This window comes from Notamacropus eugenii, chromosome 1, assembly GCF_028372415.1.
Source record: "Notamacropus eugenii isolate mMacEug1 chromosome 1, mMacEug1.pri_v2, whole genome shotgun sequence".
NCBI classification, from domain to species: Eukaryota; Metazoa; Chordata; class Mammalia; order Diprotodontia; family Macropodidae; genus Notamacropus; species Notamacropus eugenii.
Window position 1 is genome coordinate 629254848 of NC_092872.1, and position 23153 is coordinate 629278000.

Consider the following 23153-nt stretch of genomic DNA (forward strand, 5'->3'; position numbering starts at 1 on the left):
AAGCTTTTACGACATTATGAAGTCATTACACCTATCACCTATTTGTTATAGAATGTGGAAAAATATAGCAGTAAATGAAATCAAGTGGATACAGAGTTGAGTAAAATTGAGTTTATTTTACAGTTATTTCAAGTATTTGAATATTCCTTTTTTCTTTATTTAAAGATGATGTTATTTGAGTTAATTTTCAGTTTGATTAAGGATTCTCCTATATGTTTGCACTACGTATTGAAAGCACATTCTTAACAGAGTTGTAGCACATAGGCTTCTCCCAGACTTTCTGCCCATGTGGCTCCAAGGCCTTGTCCTTTACATTTGGTCAAATGATTGAGACACACAGCTAGTGCTAGGAATGGAAAAAAAAAACTGGTCTGAAAGCGATGGGGGAGAAAAGGGGATGTCTCTGGTGCCCTGAAGGATAGATGAGATCTAAGCAGGTTATATACTCTGTGGGATAAAAAAGATTGAAATCACCAGGTTGAAAATCTACTCACCTTTTCTGTGGTGTTTTAGGTGCACTCATTTTAACTTGTGTCCCTAATTTCAGTGATCTATTCCTTTCACACTGGACAGGCATAAGGGGAAGGTATCCTCTTGACTCACATATCCCATTTTCTTGGGGTGTTTGGGTGGATCCCAGCTAGAACTGGAGTGTTTACTTGGTGATTTCTATTTTTACTTCTACGTGGCACAGATGTTTGCTAAGCTCAATATTTAGATTTCTTCTGTAGCTGTAACCTGCTTTATGCCCACCTGATATAGTAGTAACAGCTAGCATTTGTATGGCACTTTAAGGATTTGCATTTTATTCTCACAGCAACCCTGGGAGGTTAATGCTGTTATTTTCCCTATTTTAACAGATAAGGAAACTGAGATAGATAGAAGTTAAGGGACTTGCCTAGAGTTGCAAAGCTAATAAGTATCTGAAAAAGGATTTGGACTTGGAGGTGGAGATGGCAAACCTCCAGTGTTTTTTCCAAGAAAACCCCAAATGGGATCATGAAGGGTAGGGTTACTACTAAAAAATGGCTGAACTTCCTAACTCCAGGCACAGGACTCTATCCATGGTGCCATCCAGCTGGTCTTTATAAGAAAATCTTTATTTGTAAAATAGTGTGGTGACATGAAAAGAGCACTGGGTTTGGATTCAGGAGGCCTAGATTTGCCAACTGGATCTACTGCAGACTGCCAGGATGGTTACTAACTACATAAGTAGTTACTAAGCCACCTAACTCCATTTTGCCTGTTGAAATCTCTGGGACTCTGTTTCCTCATCTGTAAAATGAAGAGTCTGGGCTAAATGACTTCTTAGATCCCTTTCTGTTCCAAGTCTGTGCTCCTTTGGTGCTAAAACAAATAAATTGAAGATTTAATATTTACTTCAAAAGGATTATTATCTATAAGGTTCCTAGAAGTATCTGTGCATTTTGTAGACTTTAAAGTGCATGTGTAAATTTTAAATGTGAATTGTCATTTATAAACCCGCTTGTTCCATAAAAACATCATTTTGAGGACATTTTCCTACACTCATTGTTTAAAACAAAGTACATACCTCTATTTTGGCAGTTTTAGTCTTCAGTGGATCAATGACGTCAGGAAAGCAGACATTCTTTTTTTTCTTCAAAATAAACACAACTTTAAATTAAAAGTCAGACTTCTAAAAAAAGTCAAATTTTGTCTTTGTTAGCTTCAGACCAGGTTCCTCTGATCGAAGATCTGGAGCAGATATTTATGCGTTCCTGGAGGGAGTCCCATTTGACAGAGATCCGCCAGTATCAGCAAGCTCCACAGCAGCCCTTCCCTCCAGTTCCCAGTCACATCGCTCCTGTAACGCCTGCCCAGCTCCCCTGGCTGGCTGGCTTGGCCGCCAGTTCTTGCAATGACAGTGTCCATATCATTGAATGCAGTTACTCCTTGGCAGAGGGCCTTTCAGAGATGTTCAGGCTGCTCGTTGAAGGGAAGCTTGTGAAAACTAACTACGTGGTCATTATACGTGCGTGTAGAAATACACCCATTGACTCGTGCATCGCTGTGACAGGTGAGTCTCATTGTTCCCCTTCCTTTTAATTCTCTGCAGGCTGTTCCCTAGAATGCTTTCCCTTTTTCTTTTTGCCTGTTGAAACCTTACCAGTTTTTTAAAGGCCAGCAGAAACACCACATCCACCAGGAAGGCTTTTCTAGTCATGCAATATTGAGTTTTTGTTTGGTTATCTTAATAGAATGTGGACATCGTAAAGTCAGGGACTATTACAAACGTTTTAGAGCAGTCCCTGCCTTTATCATGTTTATATTCTATTAAGGCAGGGCTGTACAACACATGGCCCATGGGCCAGAGGATTTTGGGTGATCCCTTGAGAAATGTAGGGTTGGCACTGAGTACTCTCCTGTTTGATAAGCAACTATTGCCACTCTATCTCTAGTCTAACCTATCTTGGTGCGAATAAGTTTAGCCTATTTTAATTTTGGCCCCTAACTATTGCCAAGCTATGCAGGTCTGTATTAAGGCAATAAGACAAAATTTTACATGCATATATATATTTGTGTCTAATTGTAGCCATCTCTAGGGCAGAGGTAGAGAAAGAAGAAAAAAAGGGAAAAAAAGGAATTTACATGATAACTTTCTTATATATGTAAAATGAATAACAAGTAGTACAGGATAGATTTACAGTTTCCTGTACAATCATCTTTTTTATGATATTATATTATGGAATTACTTTTTTATTCCATAAATTAAAAATAAATAAAAATAAATAAATTCAGGGATTGTAAATTAGCCACATTCTGTATTTCCCTAGAAGAACATCATAGGTTTTTAATTTATGTATAGTTTAATGTTGCTTTTACTTATCATTGTAAATAATGCTGTTTTTGCCTATATTGACTCTCTTTTATATGTCTGCCTGTGGCATATGCACAGAAGTTGATCAGGTTAGAGTTGTAGGAAGGTAGAATTCTCTAAAACACCTTTTTAAGGGTAAAACACATGTAAGATGAAGACAACTATATTCGAAACAGTCTTTTAAAGATTTTGAGTTGACAGGTTCACAAGGGTAAAAATAAGTCACAGGCTTTGGAAATGCAAGGGAAGTTAGAGCTTCATTTTGTTGGTGATAAAGTGATATGATAGGATTCATATAATTAAGTGAAATATTTTATTGCCAAGGCAATATTCACAGCGCTGGTGGTGACTATGAATATGCTGCTGTAGTTCTCTATCACAAAATATAAAAGACTTTCCATGTAGAAGGCAGAAGAAAAACCCTTATTTAGACACTGGAAAGCCACATCCCAGAACCAGAAAACTAAATCTGTCATGGTGACCAAGAAGTTAATAAACGTGGTCACTACAGGGTGCAAAGCTGTTCCCAAGCCTTCTTCTCCTGTCAGGGCCTTCTCACAAGCAAACGTTCATGAGCATGAGCCACCTGTGCCCTAACCTCACTCACTCACTGCCTCCCCGTTCTGCCCTACCCTCCTGTTCCTCCTGTTCAGCAAGCTCCTCCCACCACATGTGTCTTAGGCCTCCAGGTGATTCCAGCAAATCACATGGGCCTATTAGCGAATGAGAAAGATCTTACCATTTAAGTTGCTATTACAAATGTCTTCTCTCTTGTCTGCCTCTGGAGTCTCTACCTAAACTTTAATGATCACCTCCAGTGATAGTTGATCTCCTTTAGTTGGCAACGAGGGGTTAAGTGACTTGCCCAAAAAAGAAAAGAAGCAGGATGTCCTTAAACTCCAAATCTGGGATTTTTTCCACTAAATCATGCTGTCTGCCACTTATCATACCACCAATTCATAGGATGGACAGTTATTCAGCACTTGAAAAACACTATAGTTTGGTACAGTGTGAAAATGAACATTATTATCATTCAGCTTTGATATGGAAGACTCAGAAATAAATCACCAGACATCATACATGTGCATGTGTGTGCATATGTGTATATGCACATAAACACACATGTATGTGCATACACATATGTGATATGTGCTTGACGAAACACTGAGAACCTAAAAACTGGGAAAGGAATTGAGTAATACTTAACAGATATACCTGATAAGATTGGTTGTCCATTGGAAGAAAGAAATTTGGATTCACATCTTTTCCTGTATGCCTGGTGAGTTATAGATGGATGAAAGACTTAAACATGAGAGAAACAAACTCAAGAAAAGATGGGAGAAAATGGAATGAAATATCATTGTAGATGAGAGGTGATTTTTATTTTGACACAAAAATGGAAGAAAATGTGTGGGGCAATATTAAAATTAAAAATAAAAACAAACTTCTGTAAAACAAAAAACTTGCATTATAATTAAAAGAAAAAGAGAAACAAATTTGGCAAGCATTAATAGGAAATTAATAGGTAGCTTAAAAAAAAACATTTAAATATTCAAAGAACTGTTAAAATGTCAGAGCAATAACTTCCGCTCCACAAAGCATGGTAAAAAGAAAGGAGCAGACCATTTTCTTTTTAAAAACAGTTCTCAATTTTACTGATCTTTTTGTATCAATTGTATTTAGTTCAGATCATCTTTATTTCTTCCCCTATCTGCCTTGTAACAAGTATGAAAAAAAGAGGAAAAAAGCATCTTAATAAATGAATTAACATGGTAACTACATCTGACGGTATCCGTGTATTCCCAACTCTGCAGTTAGCGAAGGTCGTGCATATTTTTCAACTCTTCTCTGAGATTAATCTTAATTCATTATGATTTTGGTGACCAGAGTTTTCAGAGGAGAAAATATGAATTGTGATTAATCACTTGAGAAAGTGCCCAACTAAACATAAAGATTCGAATTAAAACAACTTGAGATGCCACCTCACCCCCATGAAGCTGGCAAAAATAAGGAAAGGAAACAAAACTAAATGCTGGCATGGTTCTCAATTTACCTGTAGTTTAACTTACTGTGTAATTTATTGTTGTTTTTATTGTTTTTATTTTATTTATTGTTGCTTTTAATCGTCGATGTAAGTAATACTTTTTTTAAAATCTTTTTTGTTGTTGTTTGTATTTCGGCCTTTGGCGTATGCACAGGAATTGATCATGTGAGAGTTGTAGGAATTCAGAATTTTAATAGTAAAGCATCTGTAAGATGAAGAGACATACTATATTAGTAAGATACTTCTAGAATTTCTTGAGTTGATAGGTTCACGGGTTAAAAGTAAGTCATAGACTTTAGAGTTAGAAGGGCAATTAAAGTTTCATTTTATTGATCATAAAACAGTATGCTCAGACTCATATAGTTTAAGTGAAATGTCTTCTCTCATGTTTGCCTGTTGAATCTCTACCTATGCTTTAATGAGCAACTCCAATGCTAGCTGGTCTCCATTAGTTGGTAACAAGGAATTAAGTGATTTGCCCAAAGACACACAGGTAATAAAGACGTAGGATGTTCTTAGACTTCAAATCTGGGGCTCTTTCACTAAACCATATTATCTTCCATTTATCACACTTCCAGTTCATAGGATAGCCAATCAGTGCTGGTAGAATTTTGAATTTGAATAATCTTAATGGAGAGTAATCTGAGAGTAAAGTTTACAAAAATACTCATGCTGTTATTGTACTGTTTGGCATGGATAGCACTATATATAGGGACTGGACTTGTGATTTCATTTTATCGGGTACTCCTGGATGAATGAATTCTGCATTGGTTGATCTGTACGTTCTCTGCAATTTAGAATCTCTCTCTCTTTTTTTTTTTTTTTGGGTGAGGCAATTGGGGTTAAGTGACTTGCCCAGGGTCACCCAAGTATCAAATATTTGAAGCTGGATTTGAGCTCAGATCCTCCTGACTCTAGGGCTGGTGCTCTATCCATTGTGCCACCTGGCTGCCTCTAAAATTTATAATCTTAAAGAGTTGCTTGATTACAGAGGTTTGTGACTCTTTATATACAGAGGTAGGTTTTAGAAGTAATATAGAAAAGAAAATGAATGTAGTATAATGGTTAGAGGGACAGCTTTGGGGTCAAGGTTATCTAGGCCTCTTGTACATACTTGCTGTATGACCAAGGATGAATCACTTAAACCTTTTTGTGCCCAATAATTCCCCAAATTATAGAAGGGTTGCTGGTCTATATGGGCAGAAGGAATTTCACTTCAGTTTAATAGGTATTTGTCAAAAGCCTGCTTGTGCTAGGTGCTGTGCTAGATACTATGATTAAAAGCAAAAATGAAAACCATCCCTGCCCTTAAGGAACATGTTTATTCCTTTTCTCCCTTATTTTACAGAGAAGTAAATAAAAAAAATTCAGGAGAGAGGAAGTGCTAGGCAATTTGGAAAAGGATCAGGAAAATCGAATTTTAATTTAATTAGAATTAATTCAAGTAAAATTGAGGCTTGACTGGAGCTAAGAATTCCAAGAGGTGGATGTGACAGCAGCTTTCTAAGCATGATGAAACAGCTCTGCAAAGGTGTGAGAGTGGGAGATTGAAAAGTCACGTATGGCAACAGCAAGTTGGATGATTTGTTAAAATACAGCGTACATGAAGATGAAGCAATTTGAAATCAATCCAGAAAAATAGGGTGGAGTGATATGGTGAAATGCTAAATGCTGGGCTTTTACTAGGCTTTTAAAGTCTTAGTGAAGTTTTAAGCCATTAAAGTTTAAAGCTTAAAACTGAACTAAGAATTTTTGGGACACTCAGAATTGTTCTAGAGGCAATAGGGAGCCACTGAACCTTTTGGAATAGGAGAAGGACATAGTCACACAACATGTTTTGGGAGTATTGATTTGGCAGCTCTGTGGAGAGAGGAAAGAATGGTGGCAGGGAAACCACATAGAAGGTTATCATAGTAGTCCAGGTAAGAGATTAGGATGGCCTATGAGAGCCCTCCAGTAGGGCTCTGTGTGTGACTGGAGAGGACAGGATGGATGGGAAGGATATTCCAGAGGTAGACTTATCAAGACTAGACAACCAATTAAATATATAGAGTGAGGGACAGTAAGGAGTTGAGGTGTACTCTGAGGTTATGTACATCAATAGAAATCCTCAGTAGAAGTAAGGAAGTTAGGAAGAGGATTTTTCATGTCAAGAGTTCCCTGGAGCTCACAGGTCTGGGTCCCATTTTCCCCGTAAAAAATTAGAATCAGTTTACAACTCCCCCAAGGGAAGGGAGAGGGGAGGGAGGGAGAGAGGATTAGAATTTGGAACTCAAAACTTTTAAAAAATTTATTTAGTATTTATTTCTTCCCAGTTACTTGTAGACAACAATTTTTAGCATTTGTTTTTAAAACTTTGAGTTCCAAATTCTCTCCCTTCTTCAGTTAGGTGTGTGTAGTCATGCAAAGCATACCCATTATAGTCATGCTGTGAAAGAAAACAGACAAAAAAACCCTCAAGAAAGGTAAAGAAAATGATAAAAAATAACCCCAAAGTTTCAACCTATACTCAAATACCATTGGTTCTTTCTCTGGAGATGGATAGTATTTCTCATCCTAAATCCTAAAGAGTTGACATGGATCCTTATATTGCTGAGAATAGCTAATTATCAGCTGATTATCCTGTAGTACTGCTGTTACTTTGTACTCATTACATTTCATTTTGCATCAACCTACGTAGGTCTTTCTAGGTAGGATTTTCTGAGAGCATCCTGCTCATCATATCTTATAGTACAATAGTCTTCCATCACAATTACATACCACACCTTGTTCAGCCATTCCCCAACTGATGTGCATCCAATCAATTTCTAAATCTTTATCCCTAGAAAAGAGTTGCTATAAATATTTTTGTGTTTTTGTTTTTTAAATCTCTTCTGGGATACAGACATTGTAGTGGTATTTCTATATCAAAGGATATGTATGCATAGTTTTATAGCCCTTTGGGCATAGTTCCAAATTGCTCTATAGAATGTTTTAATCAGAACTCAAAACTTTTAAAAAATGTTAAAAATAGTTTTAACATGTAATTGGGGAAAAATTAAATAGAAAATATTAGAAGGATTGATAAACATCATTTTCATGGCATTTTATATGTGTATTGGGAATGGGATAGGTATTTTCTGATAATTGCTTTAAAACCCTGGATTTCTAAGCAGGACAGAAGAGAAATTTTGAGTTTCTTTTGAAAAATTCTTTACTAGATTTTACTGGGTCAGTGTAGTTAAAATATTTTGAGGATGGAGGGAATGTAAGAGAGTGAGAGTTAGTTATGTGTGCAGGGATCTGGGGAAGTATATAGAGCCACAGAATATTGGAGTTTGAAGAAACCTCTGAAAAGAAAATATTAGAGCTGGAAGAAACACATTAGAATACAAAATTGTCAGAGCTATAACTAGGCTTCTTAATCTTTCCTGTGTTATGGACCCCTTTGGCATTTTGGTGAAGGCTATGAACCTCTTCTCAGAATAGTTTTTAAATGCATAAAATATGTAAGACTGTGATGGAAACCAGTTATACTGAAATACAGTTATATCAGCATATTTAAAAAACAGGTTCCTGCACTCTAGGTTAAGTATTCCTATTTTAGGTTACCTAATTCAAACCTTCCAAAAAAATTTTTACAACAGATCAGTAATTCAAGATTCTTCACTAGAAAGGTGAAAAAACTTACCTAGGGTCATATGAGTTTTGCCATCTTGAGCATATTCATTTTAGGTTTATAAAAATTATATTCAAAATAAAAATAATAGCTAATATTTATATAACTGACACTATGGAAATATACAATGACTTGCTCTATTTTCTAGGAAAATATCAGGCCCGAATTCTCTCTGAAAGCCTTCTTAGCCCCGCAGAATACCAGAAAGAAGTAAATTATGAGCTTGTGACTGGAAAAGTGGAATCTTTAGGTGCCTTTTTTAGCACTCTTTGTCCAGGTAAGAGGTCCAGTGAGTTATATTCAACTCCCCAAATCTATGTGATAGGAAGAAAGAGAAAAGCCAGAAACATATATTTGACTCTTCCTAGATATTTTATGGAGAAAGACATTATGGAATAGAAATATGTGACTTTCTAAAGCTTGTCTAATGTCAGAGGTATTGTATAATGGCCCAAGCATTTCATCTTGCATTGACCTGTGTTCCTGATAAAAGTAGTTCTGGGTGGTAGGCTGTTTTGACTCTGACTATAGGACTCTTAGAGCTTTGTTGTATCTACTCACAAAAGATTTTAAACATGATTCTGTTTCTCTTTGTATCTGGTAGAGGGAGACATCGATATTTTGTTGGACAAGTTTTATCAAGAAAACCAAAGCCACATTTCTTCCTCACTTAATCCGTCAGCAAACAAGCCGTCCACCCTGGATGCCAGTGGGACACCTTTGTGTACAAGTAAGGAACAAGAGGATGGGCAGCTGGGGTGATTTGGAAATTGAAGATAGCTTTAGATTTGTCCACTTTCTGGCAAGACTTCTACTGTTAGAGATTCTCAATTATTTTCACTTGCTAACGTCCCTGCCTTCTGGTCTCCTGAATAAGGAATTACAAAGAAGTCTGTTTATCTCAGTGGGCTAGGTTTTTCTTACCAGTCTTTGGGTTGCCCTCTGACTTCTAACAAAAACTCCTTGATTATTTACCCTCTTTACTTTCTGGGCCCTGTGGGTTCTGTTTAGAAAAAGGGAAGGATAAGATATTACACCTTTGGGTGGTCTCAGCTTTTCATCCACTTTTTTTTCTTCACTGTGACTGTGTCCTTAGCTTACTTAAATTCTTGAATGAGGCAGCACCCTTGAGTTTTGTTTGAGTCCACACAGAGGAAGATGAACAGAATGTGTAAGGCAGTACCATGTATGGTACGGAGCACTGTATATGTCAGGAAACATACTCTGGGCTTTTTCACTTGTTACTGATACATTCTTTGGTCAAGTCACTTCAGCTTTGTGGAATTTAATTTGGGATTATGTCATCAGTAAAGAAAGGAGTTTGCTCTATATAACTTAATTGTTAAGGTCCTTTCTAGCCCTTTGTCTTAGGAAATCCTGTCCTATGAAGATCTTTTGAAAGAAATAGGTATTCAGTTTGGAGAAAAACAGATTTGGGTGATGGTGGGGGAAGTATTATCACAGAGTCTGAACATCTGAAAGACTGTTATCTAGAAGAGAGACTATTTCTTCAATCAAATAATTTCTTTTTATTTGTTTTTGTTTCGAATACATTTCTAACTTGTATTATTCTGAATGTGACAAATTCCAGAACGTAGGAGCATTTCTAGCTACAAAAATTAGAAAAAGAAAATTTTACATGAAAGCTCCCAATTTCCATTGTGTACAGCTTAAAAAAAGTCTCTAATCATATTAGTTCAAAGCTGTCCTGCTTATCTGTTTCCTTCTGAATTTTGTCCTGTTCTGTTCAGCTAGATGGTGCAGTAGATAGATCTCTGGCACTAGTGTCAGAAAGACCTGAGTTCAAATGTGCCCTCAGGTACTTATGATCTGTGTGACCCTGGGCAAGTCACTTAACCTTTGTTTGCTTCAGTTTCTTCAGTTTTAAGTGAGGATAATAATAACATCTACTTCCCAAGGCTGTTGTAAGGATCAAATAAGATCGTTGATAAGTATCTAACACAGTGCCTGGCATGCTTAAATTCCTTCCTTCTTTCTTGCTCTATGCTCTTTAAAAAATACTGCATCGATGCTCTTAATTTTTATATCACTGTAATTATTCCTTTCCCCGCTGCCTCCTAATAATCCCCTCCATCAAAAAAAATCCCACATTTCTCTTGCATTCAATAAATATGGTTAAACAAAACAAATCTACACACGAGCTATATCCAAACGTGTGTCTTATTTCTCCTGTCTAGTGTGTTGCCTCTGTGTCAAGGCAGGAGCATGAAACATGTTTCCTCATTCTGGATTAGTGGCTGATTATTGCACTGATCAGAGAGCATCTTTAAGACTTTCAGAGTTTCTGTAAATCAAATTCTGTTTGACTCCAGACAGAAACCAAGTTAATAGAGCGATGTTAGGGGGAGGCAAATTTTGGCTCATAAAGGATTTCCCAAACAATTAGAGCCATCCAAAACCAGAATGAGTTACCTCATGGGGTATGAAGTTTCTTGTCACTGGAAGGTGTTCAGATAGAGACTGCGTGACCATTTGTTGGGCATGCCATAAAGCCACTTCTTTTGTTGGGTGGGGGGTTTGCATAGGGGAACCCATATGTTGCTTTCCACCTTTAAGATTCTGAGACTGTAGGCTGGAGAAAGCAGTCCCATGTTTCACCCTGATTCTCCTGGCAGAAGATGAATAGGATGAAGCTAGTCCAAGCCATTTAGGCATATGGGGCTTTAAGAAGCCCAAGACGTAGGCAGCCTGATCTGGAATATAACAAGTTCTAGCCTGGGACCTCATTGAAGTTGTGAAGAGGAAATTCCAACAGCAAGAGGTTTGGGTGCTAAAGGCTCAGTGACTTACATTTCAGTGTTTGCTGGAATTAAGTGTATATAACTAATTATAGCTATATATATATGCGTACACACATATATAAAATACATGTAAAATGCACATATATATGCATACATATGCATATATGTATATGTAAATGTATATATACTGTCTACATATGCATACGCTTCCTATATACATATACCTAACATGTATATGGCACATATACATGTTAGGTATGTGTATATGTAAAATGCAAGCGTGCATATATAAAATATCTATATGTGTCTTTGTGTATATATATATGTATATGCACATATACACATGTGTGTATATAAAATCTTTTGGTGGAAGAGCTAGCTGGCAATATCTGTCTTACTAGGATGAGGCTTTGTAAAGGAGAAAGAAGGCCTGGGGAGGTGGTTCAGGAAGGGCGTCATTTCAATCTCAATTCAGTAAGCAAGCAGAATAGCAGCTAGTCGGTGGTCAAGCTTAAGAGTTCACTGGTGTCAGTAAATTCAAGGGCCTCAGCAGGAGTCATGAAACCGAAGCCAGAACAGTGGTCAAGCTTGGGGGGAGGGAGAAGGTGGAAGAGCATCAGCATGACATTAGTTACACTATTGGAGAAAAGAGGATGACACACTGGTTAAAGGCTCTCTCATCCGGTGCTTCCATTGGAGACAGAGTTCTTTCATGGTGTTGGCATGCTCACCGTACCCCATTCTTTCTCAGCTGTGCTGGTGCTTCTGTGGGTCTAAACATTATACCGTTAAAGGAATCATACTGAGTTTTCTATTGGAACCATCCCACAGAATAATAAAGGCTGAGTCAGGTTTGAAGGAATGATTGTGTCAGAAGTGAAGCCCCTGTTTCACATGTTTTAATGACTGGAATTATTTCTCTTAGCATTTCAAACCCTTCACACCCCATTCATTTTGACAATTTCACCTGCTTAAAGAGCTCATACATTAATTTGATATAGAGGAAAGCCTGGGTCTGGGTCTTTGCCATTTGCTAATCATATGTTATTGGACAAGTCACAATCTTTTGTGTCAGTTTCCTCATCTGCAAAATGGGAATGATGTTACTTGTACCACCTGCCTCAGAAATTTATTGTGAAGAAAGCACTTTGTAAACAACCCACAGAGAGCTAAATAAATATAACCTATTATCATCACTTATAAGGGATATTGTAGCAGGGATTCCTGCTTAGGAATGGGTTGCCTTAGAATAACCACCAAAGTCCCTTCCAACCCTGGAGTTTTATGATTCCTGAAAATTAAAAAGGGGTTGTTCTGACTCAGTGGACTGCAATTGGTGGAATACTTTCTAAGTGTCTTCATCTGAGTTAGGATCTTTTTACATTTTTTGTGCCATGGATGCCTTTGTCAGTCTAGTGAAGTCTATGGACCCCTTCTCAGAATAATGTTTTTAAATGCATAAAATAAAGTAGAGCATTAAAAAGGAACCAAATTCTATTAAAATATTAACGAAATGAGTTCACAGGCCCCAGGTTAAGAATCCTTAATCTACGTGCTAGAGAAAATTGTTTATGTATATGCATATACATACACATACACATACCTACACATGCACATACACATACCTACACGTACACATATACATATATTTCATTTTGGCACCAAACCTGTCATTTTGTCAGCACAAACAGCCGAAATTTCCTCTAACCATTGAAGGCTGACACCAGCTCTGAAATTTGTACCTTTTGTGTTTTTTCTTTTTTTAAATAACACTTATATATCTTCTACTGAAATCCTACTCTGATGCTCCTTCAAGGGATGGAGGTATCCTTGAGTTTGCCAAGGCTGAGTCATTGGAGCACAGGCTCTGGCAGGCCTCACCAGGGTGGAGAGGCTTTGCAGATGGCCCCTGTGGAAAGTAATCTGAGTCCTCATCACCAAGATGTGTCACCTTAGAGTGATGTGTTTTTCTGCACCATCAATTGTCAAAGACCGACCACTGACTTATAGATAGGTTTCAGTCTGCACTGGTGACATCGATGAAATTCTGCCTCTACCATTATTTATATGTTTCATGTTTGTGTGTTACTCTCATATACATTAGCATATGTATAGAATCTCAGGGCTGGTAGGAGTTTGATTACATCGACTTCAACATGGACTGAACGGAAAGGTCCTTTACAGCATTCCTGACAAATGATCTGCATTCTTGGCTTTGAAGTCTACCATTAATAGGGAAATCTCTCTCTTGAGGCAGCTTAAACTGTTAGGAAATGAAACTGGAATCAAGTTTTCTATGAATTCTAATCCTCTCAATAGCCTGGTGAGGTTATAAGTTTAGAATGTAGGTTCAGGCTGGGAAGCAGGACTGGGATTGGACCGTGGTGTCCTGATTCTAAGTCTGTAATTCCTTTCCATTACATTCCATTTCCCCTCAGTAGCGAATGGTTCTCCTTTCAACATCATGACTTGAAAGTCCCTTTGAAATAATGTGCTGCAGTTCAGGCCCCAGGCTTGCCAGGAAACCCAGGTGTGCCTTTGAAGTACGTCTTTCATCTGTTCTCTATGCACCACTGAAGTGCATTCTCTTTAATACCTTGGCTTGAACTAATGGAAGAGCCTTCTGACTCTCCTTCCGGCTTCCAGTCTTTCCCCCTTCAGTTTGTCTTACGCTTATGCCTGAGCTACTTCTCTGCTCATGTTATAGATGTACTTGTCAGTTGACTTCCTGTTGTAAATTGAATTAATTACAAACTCTTTAGCTTGCCATTCAAGCCCTTCTGTGCCCTGGCCTTGTGGAGGCTGGATTTATAGTCTTAGTCCTCTTCTACGTTCTCCTTCCTTCCCTTTATGTTCTAACTAAGCTGAACTAATTAATGAATTAATGATTCACTAATCTTGCACTGCCTCTTTTTGCCCTGCAATTTGCAATCCATTCTTTATCCTTTCTCTTCTCTTCCTTATGAAGGTTTTTCCTTCCTTCTAGGCCCACTTTTTCCTGATTTTATCTTACCTCTCTGCTTGGCTTCCTCAGTACATATCTCTTTTTAACTTCTTTAACTATTCCTATCATAGTCTCATTTCCTCAAGTAGGTTGTAAGCTCCTCGGGGGCAGGTTGTGGTTTGCATCCATCCTTATGTTCATTTTACCACAGATAGCAGCTTGTGTCTAATAAATGTTTGTCAGATTGAACTGACTTGGAGTGACTTAAACAGAATTGCCTTGATTCCCAGGCTACGGTCTTGAACGCCATCAGATTCGTCCCTTGCAGTTAGCCGTGGCCCAGAAGCTCCTCTCCCACGTGTGTTCCATTGCTGATTCCAGCACTCAGAATCTGGATTTAGGCTCCTTTGAAAAAGTGGATTTTCTGATCTGTGTACCACCCTCGGAAGTTACGTATCAACAGACCTTGTTTCATCTCTGGCATTCAGGTACATGGGGCCTTCAAGGTTGGGATTTGTTGGAGATGGTTAATTTTTCCACTCCATTTTATCTTTTCAGACTACAGAAGAATCCAGTCTGAAGCTAACTTTATTATGGCCTTGAGATTTTTGTTTTTTGAAAAGAGAGACTTTAGGAATGCTTGTATTGGTAGAGCAGCTACAATTCACTAGCTGTTGTTAGTGCTCTCTATTTTATATTGTCCTCTCTTAGAACTGGAAATGGTTTTTAACAAATTTCTTCAGCTTTTAGAAAACACTTTGCAGCTTACAGTTTCTTTTGGCTATTGGCAGGATAAATAAACATGAACATTGGATTTAGAGCTAGAGGGAATTTTAGAGACCTTCTTATGTAGCAGTTCTCAAACTCTTTGGTTTCAGGATCCTTTTAGACTCTTAAAAATTCTTGAGGATTTGACCTTCACCCCCAAGAACTGTTGTTTATGTGGGTTAAATTTGTAGACATTTATCATCTTAGTGTGAATCATAAAAATAGTTACGACCTCATGGACCCCCTAAAAGGGTTTTGGGTACCCTAACAGCATTTGAGATGATGCTGTCCACCCTTGACAGTTTGCTGTTGAGCAACCTGCGGCCTAGAAAGATGATTGATTCAACCATGGTCATACTAAGTGGTGGAGCCAGGAGTCAAATCAGACCTGCAGACTACAGATTTCCTTTTGAACTCCCTAATGCAGTTTTATTTTCTTCTAGGAGTTTTGCTGGAACTTGGCTTGGAAAAGGAACATGTGACTAAGCAGAGAGTAGAGCAGTATGTAGTGAAGCTGGATGCAGAGGCCCAGACCAAATTTAAGGTTTTTCTGCAAAATTCTCTTCAAAACCCTCACACACTGTTTGTCTTAATCCATGACCATGCGCATTGGGATCTTGTGAGGTAAGATGGGTTAGTTTTCTAGTGGGGTTGAAATTTTGTTTCTCTGGGACTCGTACCTGAAGCAGTGGGTATAGTTGCTAAAATAGATGATCATGGCTTTAATGATTATTATAATTCATATTTATATAGAACTTTGCAATTTGCAAGGTACTTTTCTTCCAGTAACCCTGTGAAGTAATGTAGGTATGATCGTTCCCATTTTTAAGAGGGAACAACTGAGGCTCATAGAGGTGACTTTCCAAAGATTAGAGCTTGGATTTGAACCCAGGTGCCTGTGAGTAAGTCCTATGTTCTTTACTGTACCGTCTTATGCCTGCAAGTAAATTTATGAGTGAGAGAAGCAGTAAGGTATGGTCATATCAAGATGGGCCTAGGCAGCAGAAGCTTTGTTACTTCCTCGTTGTATGACTTGGGTGAATAACTTAACCTCTTTGTGCTTTAGCTTCTTCATTTGCAAAATGGTAGCGTTAGTACATAGCTTGCCCACCTCTTAAATTTTTTTGTGAGGCAGTAGATGTCCTAACACAGTGAAAATTATAATGTGATAAACAAATGACAAGTATATTTTGTAGGAAAGTGTAGAGTTAATGTGCATATGCCATAACTACAACTCATTTATGGAATACCTTAAGGTTCACAAAACACTTTTTTTTGACAGCTGTCTGTCATAATTTACTGTGATAACTGTAACAAAATGGACAATTAAAGCAAAAACGTTTTTGGTAGGAATGCTAAGGTCATTGCTTAAAAATGTTGAACTGAATTGATTGAATTAAAACTAGTTGTTCTTGTTAGGGATTCGTTATATATTATTATACTACTAATTAGGTATTATTATTTCTAACTAGGTGCCCGACTCCCAACAATACCTGTTAGAGGGTAGTGTATAGGTTTTATAGATGAGGAACAGAAACCCTGGGGGGTTAAGACTTGCACATGGTCCCATAGCTAGTAAATAGCAAAGCTATTAGAAGATAGAAATCTTGACTTGTGGTCTCCAGCTCTCCACTAGAGGATGCTGTAGCATCTCAAAAGATAGTGATCACTTTTTTTTTTTTTAAATTCCACTACAAAAATCTGGGTTTTCATTGGTGTAAGTATTCCACCCACTCCCCAGTTGTAGGATAGGAATAGGTATTGGACCTGTGATTTCTTTGGTATAGGGATCTCCCAGGTCAAGAAACTCTATCAATGTAGACGAAAACCTTCTCTGTAATTTATTGTCTTACAGAGTTACTGAGAGATTAACTGACTTACTCAAGGTCATTGAAAGTATGTGCCAGACGCAAGATGTTTAGCCAGCTCTTCCTGGCTTTGTGCCCGGTTCTCTGTGTACCCCACCATACTCCATCCATTTGTCATATCCCCTAGGAACAAACCAAAACCTTTGTTGGGCAGTGCTCTGGCAATGAGCCTTTTTGCATTCAGATCAAGTACTTTCTTTGATGAATGAGAGTCGAGTCTTCGGGCTCATACTTGGAACATTCTTGCTTTCCAAGACCTGCCAAAGTTCACACTCTGCCTAGGATAGCTTTTGGAATCTAGTGTTGTCTCTGTGCTGTCTCCAGCTGTCAGAGGAGTGCTTTGATGGAGCATCTGTTTTTATAATACAAGGTCAAGTTGAAGATACCATTTTGGATTTCACTCTGTCTGTGTTATGTTGACCCAATTTGATGCATGTCTAGAGTACTTGAGGTCTGAACACAGAAGAGAGAACTTGTGGCTGTGATTCATGAATATCTCTCAGAACTCACTTGCATTATGACCTTGGACAATTCACTTAAGGTATATGGGTCTCAGTTTGTTTATTTGTGAAATTGACCCTCTTCAAAGAGTTGAATTTAAAACTGTGATGTTGACTTGCTAATATATTTGCTAATCATTTGGCTTATTTATGAAATTTTTTTTTAAACTCAAGATGTGTTAAGGTTACTCTTATTCTCTCGCTGAGAATTTTTTTAAAAAGCATCTTCTGCAGACATTTATTTTGAAAAATAACAAAGACCTGCCATCTTGTGATCACAAAATACTACTCTGAAGGGAGAGCATATAGTCTCTGACCTCATGAGATTTTCAACTTTGTAGGAAAAACAAAGCCTCTGCCTTTAAGCTTCTGATTTAATGGGAAAGATAGAGTCCTTGCCTTCAGGGAGTTTCTGGTTTAATAGACTTATAGAAAGAGGGTTGAACTTGAAATCAAGAGAGAACTGGGCTCAAGTCCTTCTTACGTTAGATATATAATCATGGTGTAGTCACTTAAGTGCTAGGTATTTGGGATTTTGGTTTCCTCATCTATAAACTAGGAATAGTGCCTGGAGTACCTCTCTCATAGAATAGTTGTGAGAGGATCAAATGAGATAATTGAGCTAAAGTGTTTTCTAAATCTTAAAACAGCATATAAATGTCATTTTCTTACTACAGTGAGGCAGTCACTGTCCTTACAGAGTTCAGGTTTAGTTGGGAAGAATGTTAAGATAAATAGATAAGATTAGGTGTTTTTTGCATTCTATGCAACCCATAGGTAGGTCATTGGTGGCACACTCCTGGGCCTGGAGGCAGGAAGACCTGAGTTCAAATTTAGCCTCAAATATTTGCTGACCCTGGACAAGTCACTTCACTATGTTTGCCTTGGTTTTCTCATTTGTAAAATGAACTGGAGAAAGAATTGGCAAACCACTCCATTTTCTTTGCCAAGAAAACCCCAAATGGGGTCACTAAAGAGTCAAACATGACTGAAACAACTGAACACCAAAAACTACCACCACCACCACAAATCTGTGGAGAAGAGTATTCATTAGTGGTCCAGTGACTCTGGTCTTTGAAGCATCTCTGGTTTTCTTCCCCTCCCATCTAAGGCAATCCTCTCGACACTCCTTCTTTCTGCTTTGCTTTTAAGAGTTATTGGGTTTTTAATTGCATACCTGTAAGATGTACAGAGCTACAGAGTACTTTTTAATACAGTGCCTGCCTTCTAAAAGGTCATAATCTATCCTCCAAACATAGTCAGCTCAGTTTTTCATACTTATGGAGTGGAGTGGTAGAACCAAAAAATTTATTTTATATCATAGAAATGCAGTATATAATTAATTACAGTTTTGGCAGCAGACTTACCTTCCTAATTAAATTTTGCTTAGGTGGTCTCATTCACGTTACTTTGTATTCCGTTTGCATACATTCATATAGATCAGAAGCGTATTATGAAATCAGAGAGAATTTAGCCTGAGATTATACCTTCACTCTAGGTACTCTCCAAAGCAGGGAACTGAGAGCATATTTTACTATTGATCTTATCTTTTAGGGGAATGTGAGATTGGCTAAATAATAGACTGAGTCAATGGCACATAATAGGTGCTTAATAAATGTTGATTAGCTGAATGAATCAAGATTTTTTCCCAGGCCCGTAGCCTTTCGGATGCTTAGGAATTTGCTCCTCTGGTTCTGTCAGTATTTTATGACTTCTCATTCCTGGAACCAGAGGGTCATAAAGTCCAATTCATAAACCTTAGAACTGCCAGGGCCCTTTTAGAGATACCTTCTTTACAGTCTCAGGCTCCTTTGCCAGGACAAATGAATGGATCTTCCTTTTGGTTTACAGGGACTGACGAACCATTCCACAATCACCCTCTTTGGTAAACCATCCCAGCATTTTATTCCTTGATGGACAAAAGTCCACTCATATGTGTAACCCACATTCCTTCTCTTTTAAGCCCCATTGTCATGTTGCATTCTCCACAAACATGGAGAACAAACATTTAGCATCTTAGTCAATCAAATTTGCCATAGAGTTCCTAATCTGTAGAGTGAGACCATAGTAGAATGGGCTGCCTTGGGAAGTAGAAATTCCACTTCTTAGTGGAAGTCATAAAGGAAAGCGTGGATGTCCACTTTTCAGGGATATTGTAGAAACTGGGTTAGTGCAGGTATCTTTAACATTTTTTTTTAATCAAGAAGTACTTTGACAGTCTAGTAAGGCCTATGGATCCCTTTGCAGAATAATGTTTGTTGCCTACATTTTTAATGCAAGGAAAGGATAAATTTCAGTTAGAGGTTAATGAAAATGAAAATGTCATTTTTTTCTCCTCCAAATTCACAGACTCCCTGAAATCTTTCCATGGACACTAGGTTATTTGCTCTTAGTCTAGATGATCTCTGAGGTTCCTTCCAACTCTGATTCTGTGGCTTCGTTTGGAAGAGAGGTAGTAAAATGTAATCAATAGTGTTAGACTTGTTGACATTGAGATGGGTTCAAATCCTGCCTTTGACTTTTATTAGCTGTATGACTATGAACAATTCACTTATTCTGACTGAGCTTCCAATTCCCTGTATGTACAGAGGGCATGTTAATACTTGTGTTATCTATTTGTTGTAGGACTCAGAACAAGATTTTACATATATACAATATACGTATAGACACATACATACATGTACAAGTGTATATGTACATATGTGACTTATACATAAGTGTGTGCTTTGCAAATATTGAAATGCTATTTTAACCTGACCCATTTGTGTGTGTGTGTGTGTGTGTGTGTGTGTGTGTGTGCGCACCTAAAGGTAATCTGGTTCATTTCTTACCTCGAAGAATTTTGACTTCAGCTTATCCAGTTAGTGGTCATTTAACCTTCGTTTGAAAGCTTTTACTCACAAGGATCACAAACAACTAGTATTTGTTAAGTGTCTGAGGAAGCTGGGTGAGGATAGCAGAGTATTGAACTTGAGTTCTAATCTTGCCTTACTACCTGTGTGACCTGGGCAAGTCAGTTTAAGTTTTTCTCACCCTCATTTTCTCCATCTGTAAGATGGGAATAATTATGGCACTTGCCTTGATGGGTTGTGGTGAAGATCAAATGGGAACTTCCTCCAAATGGAGGTTCTAAGAGTAACTCAGCAGTGGGAGGAGTGGGGGTCAGCAGGGAAGGGGGAAGGCAGCTGACATGTGGTGGCAAAGTCTAGAGAGTAAAGAAGGACATGATAGAGATGAGTAAAGGATCTACTTCTACCCACAAAGTAGAGAAAGCTGGGTGGATGAAAACTTAATCACAGAAGTAGTCTCACTATTCTTAAGCGTTAGCTTTTGAGAAATAGCAGCATGATTTTAAGTTCATCGTTTCTCTGTCTCTGCATCTCTCTTTGCATCTTTGTCTCTCTCCTGTTTTCTTTTCTCCCCTTCCCCCCTTTCTCTCCCTTTCTCCCTTTCCTTTTAGATTGTTCCTCAGTAAAAAAGTAGAGTATTAGACCATCAATAGGTTATTTTCTGAGACTTATTTTGTGCCAAGTGCTGACCACTGGGGTTGCTCCTGGCCTCCTTGGCTGGAGAAGGGTGCTTGCTGAATAGCCTTATTCTCAGCCTTGGGAGGTGATGAGTGGGAAGGAGGGTCCTAGCCACTGACCCAAGCATTGGTCAGTGTTTCTGTTACTGTTCATGATGATGTCAACCTGTTACTGTGGAAGTCTCCTCTCCCATTTCTCTGTATGTCCCTTTTCCTACACTCTACTTTCCTACTTACCTCTCATTTATGCCTGTTTACTAATGACCTCAGTGAGAAATTGGATGGTTCTTGTTTCACTAATAGACTTTATGTCACAAATGTAATTAACAGATTTTTGCAACAGAGTTTTTTAGGGCATGGCAAACTGCTGGTTAGGCCTTTTCTGGCTTTCTTCAATACTCTGCTTCTATAGGAGGCTTCCCTTCATTCCTCTCCCCACCCTCCAAATATCCCTCTGGGTTTCTTCCCATTTTTACTGCATGTCTTGTATGTACGTAGTTGTTTGCATATTGTCTTCCCCATAGGAATTCTTGAGGGCAGGAACCTTGTTTTGGCTGTTCTTTGTATCCTTGGAACTTACACAGTGCCCAGTACAAAGTTCTTAAATGCTTGTTAATTGAGTGATTGGTTGCGTATAGAAATCTGCTTTTGACTGAGGAGAAGGGACTCAAGAGTTTCCTGTTATCAGCACTATGTGACAACAATGCACATTGTTTATTTTCCCCTCATGTGTTTCTGAGCCACAAATCCATATGGCTACCCCATTTTACAGCTGTTTGACTGACTGACAAGTTGTTTGCCTGGCAGCTCAACTCAGTCAAAATGATGCTAGTATGCAGATGTAGCTTTTGACTTATTTGATGAAGGGGGCACAATTTTCAGGCAGAGAGAAACTCTTAGATGGTTGGCTAGGAAAAAAGGTTTTCCCTCAATTTAGGGTAAGTACTTCATCACAGAGCTGGCTACACCTAGCTTTTTGGAGACTTTTTAGAAAGACTTTGAAAAAGTAAGTGAATGGGATTAGACACTAATGGAAAAAGTCTCACTATGTTTTTTGAGTGAACAAGTGCCTTGCCATTTTTGTTTGGTAATATTAAAAATGTCCCTGTTATTTCTTCCTTTCCCCTTTCTTCTTCTCTCCCAATACCAGCAGTGCTGTTCATAACCTCTATCCTCAAACTGAACCATCAGTCGGACTTGTTGATCGACTGCTCAATTGCAGAGAGGTAAAGGAGGCACCCAACATTGTGACCCTCCACGTGACCTCCTTCCCCTATGCTTTACAGACTCAGCACACCCTGATCAGTCCTTACAATGAGATCCACTGGCCTGCTTCCTACAGTAATGTAAGAGATACATTTTTGGGGTAATTTTATTATTCTTAAAGTATTTATACTAGACTCTGAAGAAACTATATAGTAGAATATAGTAACTAGAACACTTTAGGAGTGGCATGGTTATAGTAGTGGTGATTAATTGGATTTCCTAAAACTCATGGAATATTCATTTATTACTTCATTCATTCAACCAATTTTTGGGGGGAGTGGAGGTATGGCATAGTATTCAGAACACTGACTTTGGATTCAGTATACCTGGGTTCACATCTCCATTCTGCTATATACTGCTTCTGAAATATTAAGTAAATCACTTGATTTCTTGGGACTTAATTTTCCTTATATGTAGGGAGGGAATTGGCCTCAGGAGCTAAAGTCCTGTCCAATTCTAAAAATTTTCGATATTGCTCAATGCAAAGCAGAATGTTAGGTGCAAAGAGGCCTACTTGGCTCTGGCTTCAGGGAGCTTATAGTCCAGTAGAACTTACCTTCCACCCTGTCTTTTTCAACTTTTTGAAAACCTTGCTAAAATAGTTCTTTTTTTTTTAATCATAGTAAGTTGACTAGTAGAGCTGATTAATTGAATGTCTGGTGATCTAGTGTCTTGCCATGGCTCTAGATCATCTTGGTATAAACTTTAGTTCTCAGTGTACAGGAATGTAGGTAGAAGGTGCAGGAGGACACACAAACAATAATATAATGACAACTGACATCTATATGTCACTTCGTAGTTTGCAAAGTGCTTTGCATCCATCATCTTATTGAGTATCTCAGTGGTCTTGTTATTTGATATTATTACCCTGTAATTTTACAGATGAAGACATTATGGATCAGAAATGTTAAATTGCTTTGCTCAACGTTTACACAGCTAGTATGTTTGAGTGAGGATTCAAACTCAAGCTTTTTGAAT

General features: G+C 38.1%; 1 protein-coding gene across 13 annotated transcripts in view; it reads left to right on the forward strand.

Moving 5' to 3' along the window:
* GREB1 (growth regulating estrogen receptor binding 1) overlaps positions 1-23153 on the forward strand; it is a 215748-nt gene that overhangs the window by 125641 nt on the left and 66954 nt on the right. For 11 of the 13 annotated variants that reach the window (XM_072635234.1, XM_072635241.1, XM_072635233.1 and 8 more), the window contains 6 exons: positions 1688-2038; positions 8690-8818; positions 9146-9271; positions 14538-14735; positions 15459-15639; positions 22060-22255. In XM_072635234.1, the coding sequence (XP_072491335.1) occupies positions 1688-2038; positions 8690-8818; positions 9146-9271; positions 14538-14735; positions 15459-15639; positions 22060-22255 (1181 nt within the window). The remainder of the gene's footprint in view (positions 1-1687; positions 2039-8689; positions 8819-9145; positions 9272-14537; positions 14736-15458; positions 15640-22059; positions 22256-23153) is intronic. The other 2 variants (XM_072635239.1, XM_072635245.1) reach the window with 2 other exon arrangements.